This window comes from Adiantum capillus-veneris, chromosome 10, assembly GCF_014529385.1.
Source record: "Adiantum capillus-veneris isolate H3 chromosome 10, ASM1452938v2, whole genome shotgun sequence".
Classification (NCBI taxonomy): domain Eukaryota; kingdom Viridiplantae; phylum Streptophyta; class Polypodiopsida; order Polypodiales; family Pteridaceae; genus Adiantum; species Adiantum capillus-veneris.
In genome coordinates, this window is record NC_140940.1 from 106,842,243 (window position 1) to 106,865,530 (window position 23,288).

The 23,288-nt window shown below is 45.3% G+C and overlaps 1 protein-coding gene across 1 annotated transcript in view; it reads left to right on the plus strand.

Annotated features, from left to right (window-relative positions):
• The first annotated feature begins 4,353 nt into the window (after nucleotides 1–4,353).
• LOC147449423 (uncharacterized) overlaps nucleotides 4,354–23,288 on the plus strand; it is a 46,667-nt gene continuing 27,732 nt past the window's right edge. The window contains exon 1 of the mRNA XM_086521871.1: nucleotides 4,354–4,533. Coding sequence (XP_086377997.1) covers nucleotides 4,455–4,533 — 79 coding nt within the window. The 5' untranslated portion in view covers nucleotides 4,354–4,454. The remainder of the gene's footprint in view (nucleotides 4,534–23,288) is intronic.

Sequence of the window (23,288 nt, forward strand, 5' to 3'; positions counted from 1 at the left end):
TTGTTGTTATTGTTATTGGAATTGCCTTGGGAAGAGTTTTGGGCATTGTTGTTCCCTCTTGATTCATTTTTTTCTTTGTTTTCCATGGGCTTGACATTTCTTTTAGCCCCTTATTGGAAATTGATGCACAAAGCAACCATAGTGTGGTGAATTACTTCGATGATAGAACCAAGCCGTTGGGAGTTGACATACTCGGCCATTTCTTCGGGTAATCTTGCACAGAATTGTCGCTTTTTCTCGACAAAGTCTTTTTTTTTGAAAGACAGTAGCCTTGAGATGTAAATCCCAAAACTTGTCCACATAATTGTGGATAGACCCATTGGAGAGCAGCTTCAAACTCCACCATTTGGTAAGCACTTTTTCCTTTGCATCGCTTACAAGGAATTGCTTCATGATGGAAACTCGTAGAGTTTTCCATGTCTTTGGGGCTTTGCCATTGCCACGAAGGCTAGACCACCATTGACAAGCAGATTACTGAAAGTGCATAGCTACATGGCATAGATTGGAGAACTCTGTAAAGCCCTCATCTCCAAAGGCCATGTCGAATTGTTGGATGAAGGCCAATACTTTGTCAGTAGCACCAAAGGTGCCATCATAGGTAAGAAAAGAGATACTCTTTCCTCCCTTTTTGAATTTCTTGAGCTTTTGAGACCTCTCCAAGCAGGGTAGGATTTGCAATGTTCTCTCCTCTTGTATTCTCTAGGAGAATAGCTGTTGCTTTTGTCGGAAGAGGAGGAAGGTGAAGAAGAAGGAGAAGAGGGTGACCTCTTTCTTGCCTTTTTCTTCCTTTTTTTCCTCTCTTCCCTGGGACTATGGGTTGGCCGTTTCCTCTTGGGAGGAGTTGACGATCATCTAGACCACCGTCTTCACGAGCCACATCTTCATAGGAACTTAGTGACTCATTTCTTTCTCGTTCTTTGGATTCTTCCTCTCTTATGGGAGAGAGTCTTGTTCTGGGAGTCTCATGAAGAGGCTCCTAAGCTCTCTCTCCTCTTGGAGAGGAAGGGAAATCCCATAAGCACGAAGTTGTTGAGTAACTTCGGCTTGCAAAGTAGGGTTGCCCATAGCTTGTTGCAACCTAGTAACAAGATAATTAACAAACATGGGGACATCATCATTAAAACCTTCATGTGCAAAATCAAAGTTGTCAATATTCATTCTACTCTCTTGATTATTGTCAGCCATGCTAATTAAACTTATGTATAAATTACTTTGTGCTTTGGTATCCTTAAAAACCTTCATCACTACTCTTCTTTAACTTTAAAAAATAGTTCTCAAGCAGCCACACCCGTGGTTTAGAGATTGTTGATTGCAAAGACTGGTGGAGAGGGTCTAACATTTCTCGGTTGATCATGGTTCCTGTTGAGCTTTTTAGTAGCTCAATAATGGTTAAGCCAAAGGCAAGCCCCAAGAGACTCCATTATTAAGACTATAGTTCCCAACGGTGTACCTCAAACTAAGTCCTTTTCAACCAAGATAATAGATCCCTGTCCCACTTACCGTATTGCAATTAACAGGTCCAATCTTTCATGGACAACTTAAGGACGTCTCTTCTTAAGCAAGAAAAGAGAAACCAATAGCTCTGTACCAATGTAATGGAAATGGCCTATGAACCTTGAGAATAGCAGAATTAAGAGAACTAGAATGAGGTTTTTATGAAACTACTTTGAGAACATAGAGGGTGAACTTAATTAGCGGTAGCAACATAACCATTATACTTAATTAGCTTGGAATGAACAATACTTTTGCAACAGAGAGAATTAGAGAACTTGACAACGATTGAGGACCAGATTTATGTGGAGCCGGTCCCCCCTCCAATAGGCTTTTTTATTATAGATTCTCCCATAAAGAGAGACTTGATACAATACAATCTTTGGTTTCCTTGAGACCTAGGTGATGCAATGAAGATGGAAAACTTCATGCATCACAATAACATAACCTTTGTAAAAGCAATAACCATCCCCGGCCTTAGTCCCAAGGCCTCAAAAACCTTCGAAGGTGGAGAGAGCTAGCGGGGAATGAGGGTAGGGAAGAGGAAGAAGAAACATTCATATGAGAAAGAAATAGTTCCTAAGCTATCATCACTCTTCTTGCTTAGCATAGCATAATAGCATACTAATGAAGATGGAGAAGATGACAAGCTTAAGCTTTGAAGCATGGCTCTTGGTTGGATTTGCATTCCATAGCCGAGAGTGTTGGTGTAGGCTCTCAACTTCTCAACAAGCTTAGAGAAGGAAATGGAGTTCTTGCACTTGGCACTTCACTCAATGAGAGTGTGTGTGTGGGGGGGCGGGGGGGGGGGAGAGAGTATACCCCTCAAGCAAGCCCTCTACTTGCATGGTCGACCCCCTCTTCTAGCTCATGCTTGTGGCTCATTGGCTCTCTCAAGCCTAGCCAATCACAAGCCTTGGTCACAACTAGCAATAGAGGTAGCCTTTGGACAAGTGTCCTCCTTTTTCCTTTGAGAGAGAGGAATTTATAAATGCTTAAACAATTAAGTTAATTAGCTAAATTATCATTGGACCCCTCTAGGGATCAACCAATAGGCTTTAGGCACACTATGAGGGCAACATAGCTAGGGGCTTGACATGTGTCCCATTTGCCTCTTTGAGCAAGGGGTGTCCTTTGGGTGAAGAAGGAGCCATTCAACACCCCCCCTTACTCTTGGGGCTTGCCCCCGCCTTTGTAGGCATATGCTTGACTTCTTGGAACACTTAATCCCCTCTAGCACCTTAGTCATGAAGCACCTTAAGCACCTTAGTCATTAAGCACCTTAGTCAGCAAGCACGACAAGCACCTCAAGCTTGGGTCGGGTTCCCACCTCAAGCAGAACCCTAGCTTGCCTAAGGTCCTAGGTCTAAGGACTTTATAACACTAACCTTTGGAGGTCTTTAATGAATGTAACCGTAAGGTCTTTAAACTCCATTAGCTAACATTGCTCTTTGACAAACCATCTCTCATTTGGACCCATTGACTTTGGCCCCGTGCTGAGATAGATCCATAAGCACATGTCTATATTCTAACTCTTGTTCCTGTTTATTCTCCCACATTAAATGATCAGTTTAATACGAGAAAATCATTTGGGTTAGTTAGATATTAGATTTTATGACAGGAAATGGCTTTAGGATTGACCTATGCTGATAATTTTCCCCTTCATCAAATAGTACGTGAGAAAAATCACTCAGAAAAGAGGTATCAAGCACTAAAATGAGGTAAAAGAATTTGAGAGGTTTCACGATGGTCCAATGTGACTTAGAGGGAATATTGCATGTCTTAGAGGCTAAACAAAAGCCTGCATGGCTCAAAGTCAATGGGCCCATGGCTCATAGTTGGAAGGCACATGACCTCTGAAAGGACCTACATTCCTCCCTCCTAATAGAGAGAGTGATGGTTATGCCCCTCCAAGGTAAATAGACGTAAGTATGAAGGGCCTTGTTAGAGAACAATGCATAGGGTTATCTTACCACATATCAAATAGCACAGGACGTTGTCTAAAAACCCTTCACAACTATATGCATTTCCAAACGGTTAAAGAAAATCCTTTGTGGGAAATGAAGTTTAGCTTATTCGTGCAATGCAATGGGAGTCGGCATGCGATGCTCACCACTGGACACTGCATACTCTCGACCTCGGGCAGCCTGCACAACACACAAGAAGCATCGTTGCTATTCAGCTTCACACGGTGTCCCTACTCATATTCACCATGTTGTGTGCACTGTCATTTAGCTTCAAATGGAAGCCCCCCCCCCCCCCCTCTCTCTCAGTCTTCGTTGCTATTCACTGCTTTGTTCGCTGGTTCATTGCTCTTTCCCCGTCACAATGTTCATTGTGAACAATGTCATCCTCCACCTTCACTTGCCGATAACATATGTGTCGATTTCAATTTAATCAAAGGACCAACTATAGATTTTGTCTCCTACGTGCGCACGCACCTGAAGAGGGAAATTAAGACAACGAGGTCTGTCATTTCTTATGCCAATCACCATGTAACTGGGAATAGCCGGTGCAAATGCCAATTCTAAAATGAGGGGGTTGGTTGAGCACCCCAAAGAAAAAGTAGTGGTAACCGCTTTTCTCCAAGTTGTAAAATTTGACAACATTGCACGCACCTGAAGAGGGAAATAAAGACAACGAGGTCTATCATTTCTTATGCCAATCACCATGTAACTGGAGTAGCTGGTGCAAATGCCAATTCTAAAATGTGGGGGGTGGTCGAGCCCAAGTTGTAAATTTTGACAAGATTGCCAACACCCATAGTGCATATGAAGGGCCCTCCTATTGTGCCTTTAAGGGGCTTAAGGGGGAGCTCTCTTAGCTGGGCAGCCTGGTAAATTTTAAAGGCTGTTCTGTCCTGAGCCTTGTAAATTTTAAAGTGCTGTGAACACGTGTAGGAGGAAGTGCTTCTAGGCCTCTCGCATGCTCCCCCTTTCTTCCATTTGCTCCTGAAGAGAGCCATGGCAGATGACGGCCCCGCAAAGGAAAGCAGAGGTTTCATCCTCAAGTGGATAAACGAGCATCGGCTAGGCGCTGTTGGTAGGTCGTTGCATTCTTCATATCATGAGTATGAACTTCGTAGTGGGAGGCAGGGGTGACATGTTGCTATGCTGCGGTTATATGCTGAAATACAAATCAGCGCACATGCAAAGTAGATTTTGTGAGTGCACAAAAGCACTGCTCTTTTTGGGTTCATTTTTCAATATATAATATGAGAGAGAGAGAGAGAGAGAGAGAGAGAGAGAGAGAGAGAGAGAGATGTGCGCAAACAACCTTGACAACAAGGACAAGGTGGGCCAAATGGAATGAAGCAAACAACTTGCGGGCATCGATAAGCCACATATTCATCAAAGCACAAGCTATACCAATAACATGTTGGATGCAAGAGAGGCCATAAAATGGTTATAGACTTCAGAAACATGGTAAAGTATGTGGGACCAAAAGCCTTGTTGGAGGTATCACCATCTTAACTGGGTTCAGGCGAGGGTGCCAGCATGGTACTTTGCTTTCTAGTGTGTCCACTTCCCCTTTTCCCAAGAGATTCCGGCACACTCGCTTTCTAGTGCATCCACGCCTGGCAAAGGTCTTTACAAAACTGTAGCACTCAGCGAGTCAGTGGGATAACAGTGAAAAGGGAGCTGCTTTTGAAGGAGGGGAGTGAGGGTGGAGGTCGCCCATTTCTTGGTGGGTCTATGAATAGCATATCCACTCATTCACTCCCCCTCTTCCCAAGAGATGGCGGTGGAGGTCCTTATAAAACTGCCAACACCCAACGAACCGGTGAAATAACAGAGAAAAGGAGCTGTTTTTGAGGGAGGGGGTGGGGATGGAGGTGGCTCATTTTCTTGATGGGTGTGGGATAAGCATTTCCTTTGAGTACAATGGATAAATGCTACCACTTGTTCACATCCGTGCAACTTAGGCTTCCTCTGCCTTGGGTGACCGAGCCTTACCTTCTATAAGTTTCTTCCTTTCTCGGTACGACTACAGTCCTACCTTGCTCTTGGTATCGGATCCTCTTGCGACCACCCTCACACGATTCATGATTTAATGACTTCATTGGAGCCTAGTTGTTTGCTCTGTAAGGTGGATGGTTATAGGCTGGCGATGGGCTAGCTTAAAGATTACCTTAAGGCTTCTTGCATCAGTATGCCTCATATTAGGATTGGGGACATCTCCCTAATGGGAAGAAGTTGTCAATCTCTCAAAGCTTAGCTAGAGACATTGGACTGGACAGATGAGATCCTATCATACAATCCTTTGAATTGGAGTAGAGTTTTTTGCTATCTTTATAGATAGGATGTGGATTTATTTGGCTTCGGCAAGGGTCTTGTAGTTACAGTGAGGTTTGTCTCCTCCTAGAGTTTTGGCAACATCTTTTAGAGATCGGGAGGAGTCTTGGAGTGCTTTTAGGTGCGGGTAAGGCCTTGTTCGATGGAGGCGACTCGTGAGACCTCCACCATGAGAGTTATCCTTCACCCCTCTCTCATAAGGGTTCTCATTAGTATATCTCTCTCCCAACTATATAGGAGGTAAGACTTTGCAGAGGTTGTTCTTTGTCACAAACGGGAGTGCACACGATTAATCAACAAGCTGAAAATAAATAATCTTTCAACTAAAAAGAGTTGAAGGAGAAGGTAGACACAGTATTTGGGACCAGAAGATGGGCTGGATCCCCCCCTTAAAGAGAATCTTTATCAGGGAGAATCTTTTTACAAGCACAAGAAGTGGAGTGACCCCTCCGTTCTAGATCTTTCGACTCGATGGTCAATTTCCTTCCCGTGCAGGAATTTCGCGAGAGATGAGCTCTCAATTCTTTTTCTGCTTGTTCCTAGAGCGTGTAGCGCTACAAACTATTCTCGATTCCGTCCCCGGAATCTCTGAGCATAGGTAGAGGCCTCCATGCTCCTTCTCTGTGATGGAGTACCTGCAAATACACAAACACGAGACCGATTTGTATGGCGAATTCACAATTGATAGCTGTCGCTCCTTGCACAGAAAAAACGACCTCCGTGCTGCGTAGCCCCGCGGTCACTTGCGTCTCCTTCCTAAGGATAGCGTTGGCAAAATCTCTCCTAGAGAGTGGGGCAAGTGTTGCTTTTATAGGCTATGAGGACCGACAGGAATAGCCGGTCCTGAACCCGGCCAAGGATTGGGGGGGGGGGGGGGGGGGGGAGAGAGAGAGAGAGAGAGAGAGAGAGAGAGAGAGAGAGAGAGAGAGAGAGAGAGGGTTGGCGGCCAAGAATTAGAGAGAGGAGAGAGAGTGGAGATTGGCGTTGGCAGCTAGAGAGAGGAGAGAGAGTTTGCGTTGGCTATTTTTTTTTCAGCCGAATAGGGTGTTCACTGGTGTTTGTTTTTATGAACTCCTACTTCAGTTTAAGTGGACTGCCCACTTATTAAGTGGTCGGCCGGTCACTTTTAAAAAAAAGTATGAACCTGGACAAAACGCAATAAAACTGAGTGAGTTGAAAATTGATGCTATGCAATCACATTCCAAGCGTCCTTGGGTGCAGTTCTCAGCGGGAAAGCATCTGCTTTTTCCGGTATAGGCTCTGAGGACCGGCAGAAATAGCCGGTCCTAGCCTAGCCAAGGACAGGGGAGAGAGAGAGAGAGAGAGAGAGAGAGAGAGAGAGAGAGAGAGAGAGAGAGAGAGTGAGTGAGTTGGCGGCCAACAATTAGAGAGAGGAGAGAGAGTGGAGATTGGCGTTGGCAACTAGAGAGAGGAGAGAGAGTTTGCGTTGGCTGTTTTTTTTCAGCCGAATAGGATATTCGCTAGTGTTTGTTTTTATGAACTCCTGCCTTAGTTTAAGTGGGCTGCCCACTTATTAAGTGGGCGGCCGGTCACTTTTAAAAAAAAGTATGAACCTCGACAAAACTCAATAAAACTGAGTGAGTTGAAAATTGTTGCTATGCAATCACATTCCAAGCGTCCTTGGGTGCAGTTCTTAGCAAGAAAGCATTTGCTTTTCTAGGAAAACACTTAAAAATTATTCCGCTTTTTAGAAAAAGCTTCTCAAAACCCATCTTTATTCTTGTGCGTGCGTCTTTATGCGTATTCCTTTTTCCAGTTTGGGTTTCCTGCCAGACCAACGGAATATTCCCTTTCCGATGCTCCCGTCATGCCATCACGTGACGCATCAGGAATATCCGTTTCCTGGCCTTTCCTACCGAATGAACGGTACAACCCATCAGCCATCATATGACGCATCAGAGTTGGCCGTTCCTTATGGCTTTTAATAATTCCCGTAAATCTACAGTTCCTAACATTTCGGTTCAAGTGCACACATTTAACTATCCTAATTTCAATAAAAAGAAATTACTCAAAAAAATAAGAAAATAGTCCAATTAGCAACATTCTTTATCAGGCTTCTTGGTCATTGCTTTTGCTTGCGGGAGGCTATGTCATATGGCAGGTGGATGCACATGCAGAGGAGCACATGAACAGAGAAAGCAGGGAGAGAGAAGAGTCTCCACAAGAGTCTTTAGGTACGCGAACTTTTAGAAGGATTAGAAATTAGAAAAGATGAAGAAAGAGCTAGAAGAAGAGAGGTAAAGGAAAGAAGATGAGAATGATTGAAGGAATCAGAGACGCCCTAGCTCTTAGCAATAATAGTACCTCCCCTACCTCCTTCAAGGCTTGGTGGCATACCCCTTGTTTGTACCCCTATCAATAGTCCTAAGAGAGATTAGATTCCTTTTGCTGTGCTTATGGCACAATATTCCTCTTGCTTTCCTCTTGCTTTCCTCTTGTACTTATGGCACATAATTAGGAGGTGAATTTGGGCTTATCCTGGATTCATCTAGGTATATATGTTAGATTATATATGTTAGGAGATTTGAGAGGCTAAAATACAAGAACTAGCTTTGTTTTGTGCCCTTGAGGTGTTTAATTAATAGAATATGTGTTAGGTGCAGCGGAATGAATGTTTGCGCTTTGCTCAAGATGAGTGCTCCGAACTGTGCTCAAGGTTCCTTATGTTCTTATGGAAGGGAGAGCCTTCCGTTCTTAATGAGAGAATGCTATGATCACAAACAAAGTGAATGTACACTGTGCGTGCAAGTGTATGAGACTGAGAGATAGAGAGAGAAGAGAGATACGACACCAGAGACGTTGTAAAACCCTCCTCCGAAGGTCCCACTCTCATCGGCGAGAGTGGTCTACTTATGATTGCACAAATTGGTACAAACGGTATGCATGAGATTGATGCAAGTCTAGGCTATGTCGGCGATGACGATGACGATGACCTAAGGGCTGAAATCTGCGACCTTCTAACTGCTGTCCAAAAACGCTATGGGCTGAAATCTGCGACTGAGTAACAATGCTGTTTTTGGGGCTGTTTTCGGTGGTTCCTTAATGCTGAAAATCTGCAGTTTAATGGCTGAAAACTGAGGTCCTTCTGGAGCTGAATCTGCTACCTTTAGGGGCTGGTCTTGATGGCCCTTTATGGCTGCAATCATTGCATGTACAGAGTCTGTAAAGCTGAGGCTGAAATCCAAAAACGCTATGGGATTTGATGACCAAAAATGCTAGCAAAGCTGGTGTTTGCAAACGCTAGGTGAGGGGTACTGTTGGTGATGAGAGGATTGCTGAAAACGCCAAGGTGTAGGGGATGCTGTGCAAAAACGCTAGGTGATGCTGGATCTGCAAAACGCTAGGGCTGGTGCTTGCAGAAATCGCCAAGGCTTGGGATCTTGCTTGGAGGGAAGTATCGCCAAGGTTCTTGTGAGAAGTTGCTTGCTGAGCTTGGCTCATGTTGCCTCTTCTGTCATTGAGTGCTAACTTGGGTTTGCTTATATATTTTCTTACCCAAATTGCCCCACGTACTTTTGTTGGAAAGTCACTTAAATTAATAAGTGAAATGTCAAAAATAGGGAAAATAGGCTAAAATCACTGGAAAATTCCTCTGACTGATTATGATGGATTCTGATGGGAATGCTTATGATCATGCTCTGTGCAACCAGAGGATATGCATCTACACTAAGTGACTGGGCATGCACGGTCTACGAATAGACTCACAAAAGTGCCAGATCACTGCTAAATCTAGACTGACTGAACCCTGATCATGCTGTAGCTTGTCCACGGAGACATAGGGTTGGATGTGTCACGTGACAATATGAGAGAGAGAGAGAGAGAGAGAGAGAGAGAGAGAGAGAGAGAGAGAGAGAGAGAGAGAGAGAGAGTTTGTTTTACAGCAGCAGATTCGTGACTTATGGTCCACAGGTGCTTCTTATTGTGGTCCCCCTGGAGAGTTCCTTGCTCATTGCATTACTCAGTCTAGTATTTACTGCCGTGATCAGACTGCTATTATTCATCGTCAGTTGAGAGTACGCGAGTCTGATCTTCACATTCCTCTTGGTTCCACTCAGCGCTTGCTTGAGGAGTGGCCCAGGATGCTTATCTCGTTGCTAGACAGACAGAGCTCACAGAGGAGATTCGTCGCATACAGGAGGCTAGGTCTGAGTTCACTCATCATGCTTCAGTATCTCATTGGATAGCTAAAGCTGATCGAATGAATAAAGACTTCTTCGCTGCGCATAAAGGGCGCCCTCCTGGCACCACCCTTCGGACTTTGTGCGATGCTCAGGGGACACTACATATGCATCCTAATGTTATTCTTGATATGTCTGCCGATTATTTTGAGACATTGTTCACTGCTGATGTATGCACTACTGAGGTTTACTTGCCCGTGAACAGATCTAGCATCACACCCGACATCGTTGTACAGACACTATGGCAGAGATCTTGTTGGCACCATTCACACTTGCAGAGCTCCATGTTGCTATCGAGAGTCTTGATCCATCCTCCTGTCCAGGAGAGGATGGCCTCACTAGAGCTTTCTTTTTGACTTATTGGGATGTATTGCATATACCACTGCTTCGCGGTTGTCAGGACATCTTTGCATCAGGATATATGCATCCGGATCTTTGTTCAGGTCTCATATCTCTTATTCCGAAAGGGGGTGACACCACTCAGCTCCGCCAGTGGAGACCTATTACCCTACTCCCTTCGGTCTATAAGATATTAGCGTTACTGATCAGCCATCGCTTGTGACCGTTCTTATCAGATATTATTCATACTTCTCAGATAGGCTTTGTCATGGATCGATGCATACTGGATAATATCTTCACTTTTTATGAGGCAGTAGAGTGGGCCAGATCATCTTCTGAACCTCTCGCTTTTTTCATCCTTGACTTCGAGAAAGCATACGATCGTGTTGCGTGGGACTTTCTCGAAGGATCATTAGCCAGGATGGGTTTCCCTTCGAGATGGATCTTAGGCATTTCCGCTCTCTTCAGGACTGCAAGCAGTGCTATTACTATTGGTGGCCGTGTCAGTCGCAGTTTTGAGCTTTCTCGATCTGTCCGTCAGGGATGTCCTTTAGCAGCATATCTGTATCTGTTTGTATGAGAGACTATGTTCGACTTTCTTCGTGCTCAGAGTCATGCATTTCGTGGCTTGACCATGCCAGTACCTTCAGCTCCGGACCTTATCGATCAGGAGTTTGCTGATGACACTATGCTGATGTTGCGCTATTTTCTAGCTGCTCTTGATGCCATGCGGGAGGCCCTCGAGGTTTTTTGCATTGCCAGTGGTGCACGCATCAACTGGCATAAATCCTATGGGTTACTGGTTGGCAGTGATGACATACCTACTTGGGGGGTAGCTGATGGTTTCACATGGCTGAAGCCTGGTCAGACATGCAGATATCTGGGCTTTCAGATTGGATTTGACGTTTCCTCACAGCAGCAGTTTGCACCTGTACTGCAGTCTATTCGCAGGAAGCTATGTCATTGGTCTTCACGTCATCTGTCGTTGGCTGGCCGTGCATTGGTCGCCAACCAGATCAATCTAGCTACAGTATGGTATACGGCCTCTTGTTGGATGCTACATTCAGGTGTGATAGCTCAGCTCCGCCGACTAGTGCGGAACTTTTTATGGAGTGGTACAGATGGGACTACTGATACTCGTGCTTGAGTTCGCTGGTCCACGATTATTCGTCTTAGGTCAGAGGGAGGCCTTGGCATTATTGATCCAGAATTACAGAGCCGCGCCCTTCTTACCAAGCTTATTGTTCGGGGTCTTTTTCCCGGCCAAGAACCTTGGAAGATGCTTCTTCAGGCCGCTCTTTGCACCGCGACTCCACGCCTCGGCACTAGAGATGGTCATACTTGGCATATAGGGTATCGTTTTCTCTTTATGGATGCTCCCTTGTTCACCAGCACTCTCTCACCCTTCATCCGATCGCTCCTTCAGATTTGGGTTTCCATGCGACGGGCTATCATACGCTTACCTCCCTCATGTCGTGAGGAGATTGAGCGCCAGCCTCTCATTTGGAATGATGCAGTTCTTGATTCTTCGGTTAATCCACCTCGTCAGCTTGGAGAGAGGACTCACATTGATTGGGCTGCTTGGGACACTAGCCCTGCTGCCTCTACGCGGTTGTTTCATGAGATGTTGTCAGGAGTTTTTTGGAGCAAGGAATTGTGCATATGTACATATACATGCATTGGTCATCAAATAAAGGATTGCCCATTTTCCAGAGCCAGGTGGTTACGTGGGGCCCACATGTGTACAGGTAGGACAGGGTGTACATAGTGCAGCGATTTTCACTATTATCAGTACTAATGTGTTTTTTCTACAATAAAGTGAAGTTGGTAGCGCGTAAAACTTCTCGAGGAAGCTATCCGCGGGCCGACGACGTGAGGTCAACAGGTGCGTCAGATGGCATCTAGTGGCGTCAGGAGGGCGAACGAGGTCAATATTTGCACGCGGATGAGGACGGACACAACGTGGGTGTTTTCTGGTGAGAGTTATGCAGAAAGGTCATCATTAGGACCACTTTTTGGGGCCACTTCACGTGGTGGCGAGATGCATTATTGGAAAAAAGCTGAGTGCCAGGTGTGCGAATGATGCAAAAAGGTGACAACTATGCACTGCGAGGTCAGTTTTTGGCCTGTTCGGGGTCCGTTTGAGGTCATCTAAAAGGCCAAGGGTGCCCAACTAATAAGCTAAGTGTGGGAACTGAAAAAAAACAGAGAGAAGACTAGAAAAAACGTGGAGAAGAGAGGAGGAACAGCCGCAGGTGTGTTTTTGCCCATTTTGGAGCCTGTTTTGGCCGTAAACTGCTCTTCCGAGGTCGGATTTGAGCACTTTGACATTGTAGACTGGGGTTTTGGGCCGTTCCGGACGCGATGGCGCTGTCCATTTTGCCAAATTCCTCACTCTTTTCCTGCTGTTTTTCTGTGTAAGTTTCTCCTATGAGCGAAGTTTCTTCTCCAATTTGTGATTGTATCTGGTATCTTTTATCCATATTGTGTGAGCTGTTTGCCCCATTGGTGTTGGCCCAAGCTCACTTGTATCTAAACATCAGAAGTTCTCCTTTTTTGAGCTGAGTTTTTGTGTGTGTGTGTGTGTGTCTGTGTGGAGTGGGCAAGTGGATAGTCTCTCTCCTCTCACTCCAGAGGTGTGTTCCCTGTCTCGGCCAGGTGTGTTGTGTAAGCCGAGTGGTGCCCCATAGTGTGTGTGTATCTTCCCAAGAGTGTGTGTCGGGTCGTTATAGAGGCGCTGTGTGTGTTTTCATCCCGCTCACATTCTTTTGGCGCCCCCACGGAGGATCTTCTTCGAGTACCTTTTGCTTCGAGCTCCAAGCTTCGAGATTCGGGATTACAGGTTGCAGATTACAGGTTACAGGTTATAGGTTACAGGTACAGGTGATTCACACAGGTACAGGTAGCTGGAGTACAGTGATATTGTAGTAGTGATGTCACTTGCAGTTGTTGTGGGAATGCATCACTTGGCGCCTGTTTGAGCGCATTGTCTGCTGGATTGTACGTTACTTGTGGAAACTGCCATTGTATGCATTTGTGGAGCCATACTTGGTTGTATTTGGCAGTCCCAGCCATTTCTGAGACTTGGTCTGGAAGATAGTCATTTCTGAGACTTGACTATACGAAATTTTCTGAAACTCTGTCGAAATTTTCCCAAGTTATGATGGCTGGTTTTTTGGTATTTTGAGCCATTTATGCTGTTATGTTGCTGAAATTTTGGCAAAATCAGAGGTTGAGTCAGGTGTGCCTTCTTGGGAGCTTCATGGTTGGCTTTAATGGATGATCAAAATGGCCCTCAGTTCACTCCTTTTCATTTAACTCAAAGAATTCAGATTAATGTTCATGTGTCCAGGAAGATCTTTTTCCAGCAGCGCATAGTCTTTATGTTTGGGCCAAGAAGATTGAGAGAGATCCTGGAATGTCCTTTGCCTGTTGTCATTCCGATGATCAACTATGAAAACTCATTTGATGTGCATGTGTTTGTTCTCCTCTAAAGCTGAGCTCCATTGAAGTTTCTGGGGATTGGGTAGTGAAAAGTTTTGGGTTCTTGCACGTGTGTTTGAAGGGTTCTCTAACCATGGCTTTCTCTTATCCGGAGTTTCATGGAAGAAGTGATGAAGATGTGGAGGACTTTCTGGAAAAGATGGAGGTTGCCTGCATTAGCAACCAGATTCATGACCCTACGCAAATGTTACGCCTTCTCCAAATTTGTTTGAAGAGTGATGCACGAGCTTGGTCCAAAGCATTTGAAGAGGAGTTGCGTATGGCTGATCCACCTATAAGATTGAGTTGGGACAATCTAAGGCATGGATTGGAAGTGGAGTTTGTGAAGATAGAAGATCCTGACAAAGTGTGGCAAGAAGTACAGGCTTTGGTACAAAAGGAAGGTGAGCCAGTAGATGTGTACATACGAAAGTTTTCATTGGCATGGGAGCGAATGTGCAAGGCTTTAGCACCACAGGTACCCCGCCTGACATGATGAAGAAGGACAGGTTCTTGGCTGGTCTTTGGGAGAATATACGTTGGAGAGTAGAGCTAAAGAAGCCTAGGACATATGAAGATGCACTAGAGGTAGCAAGGAACAAAGAGTGGAAGCTGAGAAAAATGAGCCAGTTAGGGGTGGAGTCTTTGCCCATGAGGTCTGAATTTCAGCCTATGGACTCTTTACAAGGTCGTATGTCAGGGGTTCATCATGAACCAGTGGTTCCTGTTACTACTCAGGTTATGCCAGCTGTGGTCACTACAGCAGTGCAAGATGATGGCCTAAGGCAAGACATGAGGCAAGTGGTTGATTTGATGAAGAATCTCAGCCTAAACATGCTAGGTCAAGTGGGAAATAATTGAGGTCGAGGGCGTTTGCAAATCATCCAGGAGGTGAAGAAAGACCTAGGAATGGTGCTGGACAAAGTAATAGTAGGTTTTGGAGGCAGACGCCCACATGTTATAATTGTGGAGAGTTGGGTCACATCAGCCCGCAATGTGATAAGCCACCAAGGATGGGGGGAGACATGTATCCATTGCCAAGACAGGTGCTAATTAGGTCGCACGATTATGGCATCGAAATTAAGGGAGACGAAGGAACCAGTGGACTTACCCAGGAGGAAAAGGGAAAGACAAAAGTGCTAAGTGTAGTCCCCTTGGAGAGGCATCAAAGCTAGAGGATACATTAGTGATGCCTATTGGGAGAGGACCACAGAGGATAAGGAAGGAAGAAGTGCCCCAGGTCCTAGTAAGAAGAAAGGAAAGAGCCATGAAGGCGAGGATGTCAAGGCCAAGAGAAAAGGAGAGCTCGTCGAAAGTTTCATGTTTCAGATTTTCCACTAGGGGATGGGCAATTAAGCTATGACTTAAAGGAGGATCTGACGAGCAGGAAGGCAGATGTTACTTTTGGGCAGCTTATAGAGATGGTGCCTAAGCTAAAGCGACAGTGGAAGAGGATGGTTAAACCAATGGAGAAAGAGCCAGAGAGAGGTTCAGTGAAGGTGTTGGCAATGGACGAGCTACCAGACATTTGTCCAATAGTAGATGTGTGGCATAAAAGGAAAAATTTGGGACAAGGTTATGTGGATGGCGGAGCCCAAATATGCGTCATAACACACTCATGCGTTGAGAAGATGGGTCTCACAGTGGCTGGGGTGTCAGGTTTTCGGATCAGATTGGCAAACCATCAAAAAGTAAAATGCTTGGGTGTTGTAAAGAGCTTAGAAGTGGAGGCATATGATGCAAAGGCAGTGGTTGATTTTCATGTGATGCCAGCAGGGTTGGGAGCATATCCTATTATACTGGGAAGACCATGGTTACGTGCAGTGGGAGCTGTTCAAGATTGGCGACATGGTACGATTAGCCTCTATGGAAAGACAGGTACCAAGAAGCTTTATAATATGGACACAAGGAAACGATTAGAGGAGCTTTATGAAGATGAGGATGAGTCTAGTGATGAAGACTCTTCCACGGTGACAGATGAGGACAGTGATAGCACTACCAACAGTGATGAGGATGCTGATGTTGCATTTCTTTTGATGGATAAAGAAATCCAGGAGTGTGGTTTAGTCGCATTTGTGAATGAAGTTGAAGATGAAAGTGAAGGGCCTTATGAAGTGATTGAAGGGCTGATGCAAACCAAGGTTGAGTTGTCAAAAAAGCAGGAATTAATGACGCAAATGATTAGTGGAGACCTCTCAGCTATGGAGAAGGATATATTTTTGCATATGCTGGCTAGTTTTCCTGATTTGTTCATTACTTCATATGAAGAGATCAGAGGGTTCAAGGGCGAAGAGATGCATATAGAGCTGAAAGAAGGTGCTAAGCCAGTGCGGCAAAGGCTAAGAAGGATGGGTCAAGAGCAAATGGAAGCCTTGCGGGTAGAGGTAGACAAGTTATTGAAGGCAGGGTTCATAGTCCCTGTGGAGACCACAGAATGGGTGAGTCCAGTAGTAGTCAGTCGAAAGAAGGATGGGAAGTGGAGGATTTGTGTAGATTTTAAACCCTTAAACGCAACCACTAAGAAGAACCCATATCCTCTTCCATTCATCGATCAGATCTTGGATTCAGTGGCAGGTTATGAGAGGTACAGTGTGTGATGGTTTTTCAGGCTATTTTCAATTGAAGATTGCTCTTAAAGACCGCACAAAGACAACTTTTATTACGCCATGGGGCTGCTATTGCTACACAGTATTGCCATTTGGGTTGTCAAATGGACCTTCCTTTTATCAAGAGAGAGCAAATTGGGTGTTGGAACCATTCATTGGTAGTTGTGTTAAAGCTTTTATGGATGACTTCTGTGTTTATAGCAGTAGGGCTGAACACCATGAGAAGTTGCAGATGGTATTGGCTCGATATGATGAATGTGGAGGACAACTAAATCCAAAGAAATGTCATCTAGCACAGCCAAGGGTGAAGTTATTGGGCCATATAGTGTCAGAAAATGGCATTGAGGCTGATCCAGATAAGGTGAAATCTATTATTCTTCTTCCATCACCTATGAGTACGAAGCAATTGGCAACCTTTATACACAAAGTGAAGTACATGGCACGGTTTATTCCATTGTCTTCGCAGCTTCTTTATCCATTACAGCAAGTGGCAAGGCATGATCCATTGCAATGGGATGACAAGTGTGAAGAAGTGTTTCAAGAGGTAAAAGAGGTGTTAGGGGGTTTGTCAGCCATGCAGGCTCCTGATTGGGAGAAAGTTTTTTATGTAAATCCATCAGTAGGGGATGATGCCATTGGAGCCATGCTATTGCAAAAGGGGAAGGGCAGCCATTATATGAGGCCAGTGTATTGTGCAAGCCGAGTGAAGTTGGTAGCGGAGAGAAAGTTATCGGAAGTAGAGCTAGTGATGGCCAGTGTAATATTTGCTTGTCGACGATTTCGTCATTACTTGCTACCACGGCCTTTTGTTTTCTTGACGAGTTATGCCTTTTTGCCACAGTTAATTAATGGTATTAACATGTCAAATGTGGTGAAGAAATGGGTAATTGAGCTGCAAGAGTTTGAGTTCTCTTTTCTAGTGGAAGATAGTACAAGGGCTACCCTAGCTGATTTGTTTGACCTACAAGGAGAATCCCCTTATTGTTAAGGAAGAGGTGGTGAGAAAGGTAGTTGAAGAAGTGCCACAGATCAACAATGCACATGTGTTGTTCTTTGATGGTTCATACAGAAAGAGCCACGATGCAGCTTCAGGGGGTATAGCACTTTGTGATCCAGAGGGGAAGCTAGTATGCAAGAGAGGTTCAAATTGGATGCGCATAGTAACAATGAGGCTGAATATGCTACATTGGAAGCCGGATTACACATTTGTTTGAAGCATGGGGTTCGAAGGTTGAGCATAAAAGGTGATGCCTTGTTAGTGGTGAAGCAAGTGCTGGGTGTGTGGAAGAGCAAGAACACCTCATTGAAGGAAATGTGCTTTAGAATTAAAGGCCTGTTAAAAAAGTTTGAAGCATGGAGCATCAAACACATTGAACGTGCTCTAAATGGAGAGGCACATGAAGCAGCTCAAGGCATGATTGGGGAGCTATTCGTGTTAAGGACCAATTTACCTCTTTATCATGGTCGGGAAAGTTTGGCTCAAGAAGAGAAGTTTTTGCTAACAGGAATCATTCCAAAGGAGATTCAGAAGTCTAAGAAGTATGGCTTTGTGCGTAGAGCATACAGGTACACATTGATTGGCGATGTCTTATACATGAAAGGAGCTGATCTCGTGTTGAGGCGTGTACCTTGGCGGGAGGAGCTTTACAGAGTGTTGGAAGAGAATCATGAAGGCGCATGTGGTGGCCATTTTGCTCTAAAGATCACCTTGCATAAGATTTTGCAAGAGGGATATGTATGGCCTAGTTTGCACAAGGATGTTCACCATTGGTGTAGGTCTTGCAATAGGTGTCAAGCATTTGGGAGAGAGTGTTGAAGCCAGAGCTACGAAAAAACCATTATGGCGTTTGATGTGTTTGAAAAGTGGGGGATTGATGCAATAGGCCCGTTACCTATCACAAGCAGGGCAAAAAAAGCTATATTTTGACGGCAGTGGACTATCTTTTAGATGGGCAGAGGCTATAGCAGTAAAACAGATCACTGCAAAGGATGTGGCAAAATTTGTGTATGATGAAATATGTTGCAAGTTTGGGGTGCCATTAGAGCTACTTTCAGATAAGGGGCCAGGATTTAGAGCTAAACTGCTAGACTTCTTATGCACAAAGATGAAGATTAGACACCAGCATACCACTCCTTATTACCCACAGTGTAATGGCTTAAATGAAAGATTCAATGGTGAGTTGGTACAGATTCTTTCGAAAGTGACAGAGCACCAAGGAAAGAATTGGGATTTGGAATTGCCTAGTGCATTATGGGATTACCGTACTTCGGTGAAGACAGGTACAGGGTTTACTCCATTTCATTTGGTGTATGGAAAAGAAGCACTATTGCCTGTGGAAGTAGAGTTGCCTGCGATCAAAATGTTGGAGAAGTTGCTTGGGCCGCCTAGTGATGCATTCAAAGAGAGGTCTTTGCAGTTACAAGAGGTCCAGTTGGATAGGATGAGCGCATTGGAGCATTATGGGCAGATGCAGGATAAGGCTTTGGCAAAGATAAATGAAAAGGTCAAAAGTAAGGGTATCAAGAAGCATGACTTGGTTTTGCGCTACAACAGCAAAGGACAACACCTTCCAAAGAAGTTTCAAATTAAGTGGGAAGGCCCTTTCAAGGTAGTGGAGTGTTTCCCGAATGGTACATATCAGTTGGCTAACCTAGATGGGATTTTACATACGTCAAGGGTAAATGGATTGCGTCTTAAGTTGTATCATGCTAGGTTGATGATGGTGGAGCAAGATGAGTTTTCTGAAGAGCGAGTGATGTCTGTGAGGGATGAGGAGACCTGTGATGCGGCGAGTCTCATATCTCTCTTTGCTGCTGCTGATCATGAATGATCTAGTAGGCTAGGGGATGGGCAAATTATGTCAGGAGTTTTTTGGAGCAAGGAATTGCGCATATGTACATATACATGCATGGTGCATCAAATAAAGGATTGCCCATTTTCCAGAGCCAGGTGGTTACGTGGGGCCCACATGTGTACAGGTAGGACAGGGTGTACATAGTGCAGCGATTTTCACTATTATCAGTACTAATGTGTTTTTTCTACAATAAAGTGAAGTTGGTAGCGCGTAAAACTTCTCGAGGAAGCTATCCGCGGGCCGACGACGTGAGGTCAGCAGGTGCGTCAGATGGCATCTAGTGGCGTCAGGAGGGCGAACGAGGTCAATATTTGCACGCGGATGAGGACGGACACAACGTGGGTGTTTTCTGGTGAGAGTTATGCAGAAAGGTCATCATTAGGACCACTTTTTGGGGCCACTTCACGTGGTGGCGAGATGCATTATTGGAAAAAAGCTGAGTGCCAGGTGTGCGAATGATGCAAAAAGGTGTGACAACTATGCACTGCGAGGTCAGTTTTTGGCCTGTTCGGGGCGTTTGAGGTCATCTAAAAGGCCAAGGGTGCCCAACTAATAAAGCTAAGTGTGGGAACTGAAAAAACAGAGAGAAGACTAGAAAAACGTGGAGAAGAGAGGAGGAACAGCCGCAGGTGTGTTTTTGCCCATTTTGGAGCCTTTTTTGGCCGTAAACTGCTCATCCGAGGTCGGATTTGAGCACTTTGACATTGTAGACTGGGGTTTTTGGGCCGTTCCGGACGCGATGGCGCTGTCCATTTTGCCAAATTCCTCACTCTTTTCCTGCTGTTTTTCTGTGTAAGTTTTCCTATGAGCGAAGTTTCTTCTCCAATTTGTGATTGTATCTGGTATTTTTTATCCATATTGTGTGAGCTGTTTGCCCCATTGGTGTTGGCCCAAGCTCACTTGTATCTAAACATCAGAAGTTCTCCTTTTTTGAGCTGAGTTTTTGTGTGTGTGTGTGTGTGTCTGTGTGGAGTGGGCAAGTGGATAGTCTCTCTCCTCTCACTCCAGAGGTGTGTTCCCTGTCTCGGCCAGGTGTGTTGTGTAAGCCGAGTGGTGCCCCATAGTGTGTGTGTATCTTCCCAAGAGTGTGTGTCGGGTCGTTATAGAGGCGTTGTGTGTGTTTTCATCCCGCTCACAACGTATGCTGGATGGATATTTTGTGGCAGAACATTATGACATTGGTCGTGGGGTGACAGACAGACTGCTTGAGATTGACTCCGCCGTTCCTTCACAGTGGGATGCAGTCATGTGAGGCACGATTCAGATGCCTCCACATTGTGGCTGGGAAGGCCTCTTTGCTCAGAGCACTCTCTTATTAGTTCGTTTAGACACCATGCTGTTCACAGTTGATACTGACTACTCTCAGGGGATTAATCCTAGATTGACATATGATAACCACCTCTCCTCCACCTTGTCTACCCGGCGCTCGATGGGAGGCCATACGAGAGTTAGTTGGCAGCGGGAAGCGTCGTTGTGTTGACCCCGTTTCGCTTCCGCTGATGCCGCTCTTTGGAGGCTTGGGTGTGGGAGGGTCGTGCCCTATCTCAGCTTTATTGGGACCCAGGAGAGTGGCATTGGCCTCACTCTAACCCCACCGGTGCACTTGTATCATTCTTGGAGTACACTGTCAGAATTGGAAGATTAGCATTGATGAGACAACACCCAGAGCAGCCCACTCGTATGCGTTTCTGGTTACATTCAGGTCTCTCCCATGTCTATCTACAACAGTTTTGGTCAGCCATATGGGATTTACATGCGGCTCGTCGTATTTCTTTTTTCATGTGGATGATTGCACACGCAGGACTTCCAGTTGGGACTTGGCTAGCTACTATGGGTCATGATCCGTTATGTACTCGCTGTCCTTTGCGACTACTTGAGTCACCTGCACACTGTCTTTGGTCATGCTCAACTTCTCATGTAGTGTGGCTAGCAGTTTGCTTTTTACTCAGCAGAGCGGGTGTTCAACATGGATTTCTCACTTGTGGATCTGTCTCATGGTTGATGCCGATGCCAGGACCGCATCTTTTCTACGAGGGCTCAGACACAGATCCAACTCTTATACTTACCTCGACTGGTTATCGGCGAGGGACTTTGGCTATGTTACCACAGATTGCTTGGCAGGGGGATCCTCAGACACGTGATGAAGTTTTTTCAGTCATCACTAGCATTACACTATGGAATGTTTGGCGAGCTCGTTGTCTTCACATTCTCAGTGCGGCTCCATAGCTCCTTCAGGATACCCTCACTACCATTTGGCTGGACATCATTCACACCCTGATTTGGCAGTGGGATTCTTCCTCAGGTACATCTCGAGCAGCCGAGGCTCGTCGCTTTGCCTTCCTTCGGCGTTGGGCCCGATCCCCACTCTTCTTCACACTTACAGGTAGCCAGATTACATGGAATTATGCCCCCCCTCGGTGGTTTCTCCTCCACTCATCACACAGACCACCATGAGATTGTTCTAGGCGAGTTGTCACTATAGTGGCTCTCACCCATACATTCAGCTTGTACACCCCACGTGATAGGCTATTTTGGCATCCGCTGGGGATTATATTGTACTCAGTAATATACAGCCCTGACTTTTCCCAAAAAAGAAAGAGAGAGAGAGAGAGAGAGAGAGAGAGAGAGAGAGAGAGAGAGAGAGAGAGAGAGAGAGAGAGAGAGAGAGAGAGAGAGAGAGAGAGAGAGAGAGAGAGGGAGGCAAGGCAAGGCAGGTGGGCACTTGGAAGGGCCATGCATGGTAGGTAGCAGTCCATGCAAGTCAATTGGAGTCCATGCATTGCATGTAGCCGTCTATGCAAGTTAATTGGAGTCCATGCAAGTCAACTAGAGTCCATGCATGGCAGGTGGCAATTCACGCGAAGCAACTAGAGTCCTTCCATGGGAGGTTGAAGTTCAAGCATGGCAAGTACCAACCGACCCCAATAAAGGGCAGTCAAGCATGGTATGTATCAAGCAACCCTAGTGAAGGGCAGTTGAAGCATGACAGGTGCATGACACACAAGAGCTGCCATTTTCAGCCGAGGCAACCACACATACAGATGAGGAACCAGCCACTTGTCCAAAACAGTTCATTAGAGGCTTAGACAAAAGGAGAAAGTGCAAACACTCGGCACTTGGGTTTATGTGTAAACTCCTACACACACACACGTCTATTTTAAGGGCTACTTTAGCCAATTGTAAGCTCTTCTTTTGGCACTCTCTCTGTCACAAAGTGATGACGTGGCATGACCAAATGGAAGAGAAATGGTCGAGTGGACAAGAGAAACTAAACTGACCAACTTAAAGAACTTATGGAGCATTGGCCGAGGAGCCAAAACCTTAAAAGAGAGAAGCTTGAACTCTGAGAGAGATTTTCGTAAATGGTGCTGACATGTTGACGTGGTAGGCCGTACGGATTTTCGTAATTTGCACTGTTGTTGATGATGTGGCAGACTGTATGGATTTTCGCGTTTTGCAATGCTGACAGCTTTTGTGTGAGATTTTTGGAGCAAATGCTTGGGGTTTAGCGTTTTTGGGAGAAGTGCTTTTGGGGCTCTTCTTTTAGGCATCCCTTGTAAGTTTAAAAGGACCTCAGGGCCTCACTCTGCAGAGCATTTGGCTAAATTGTTTTTCACAGATATTTCGACTCAGTGTTACGGATGTGGGGAACAAGGTATATGCTTGCCAAGTGCCCCAACAAAGCATCTAATGACCAGGTAGAGGACAAGCGAGAGTTCCAAAGCAGCGTAGGAACGAGCAAAGAAAGACAAGACAAAAGCAGGATTGGTAGCGGATTTTGTGGGGATTGACACGTCACAATTTAATGAAAGTATGGAGCTTTGCAGAGCGTGGGGCAAAGTACGAGATCAAGAAGCCCTCATCTTCATCGACGGAGGAGCCAAGGCCAACTTCATCCTAATTGAATTGGCGACTCGACTTGGAATTACGCCAAAGAAATGGGAATTACGCCAAAAGAAATGGGACTAACGGGCGACGCAATTTTAGCAGCACCAAGACGGGATGTTGCCATTATATCTG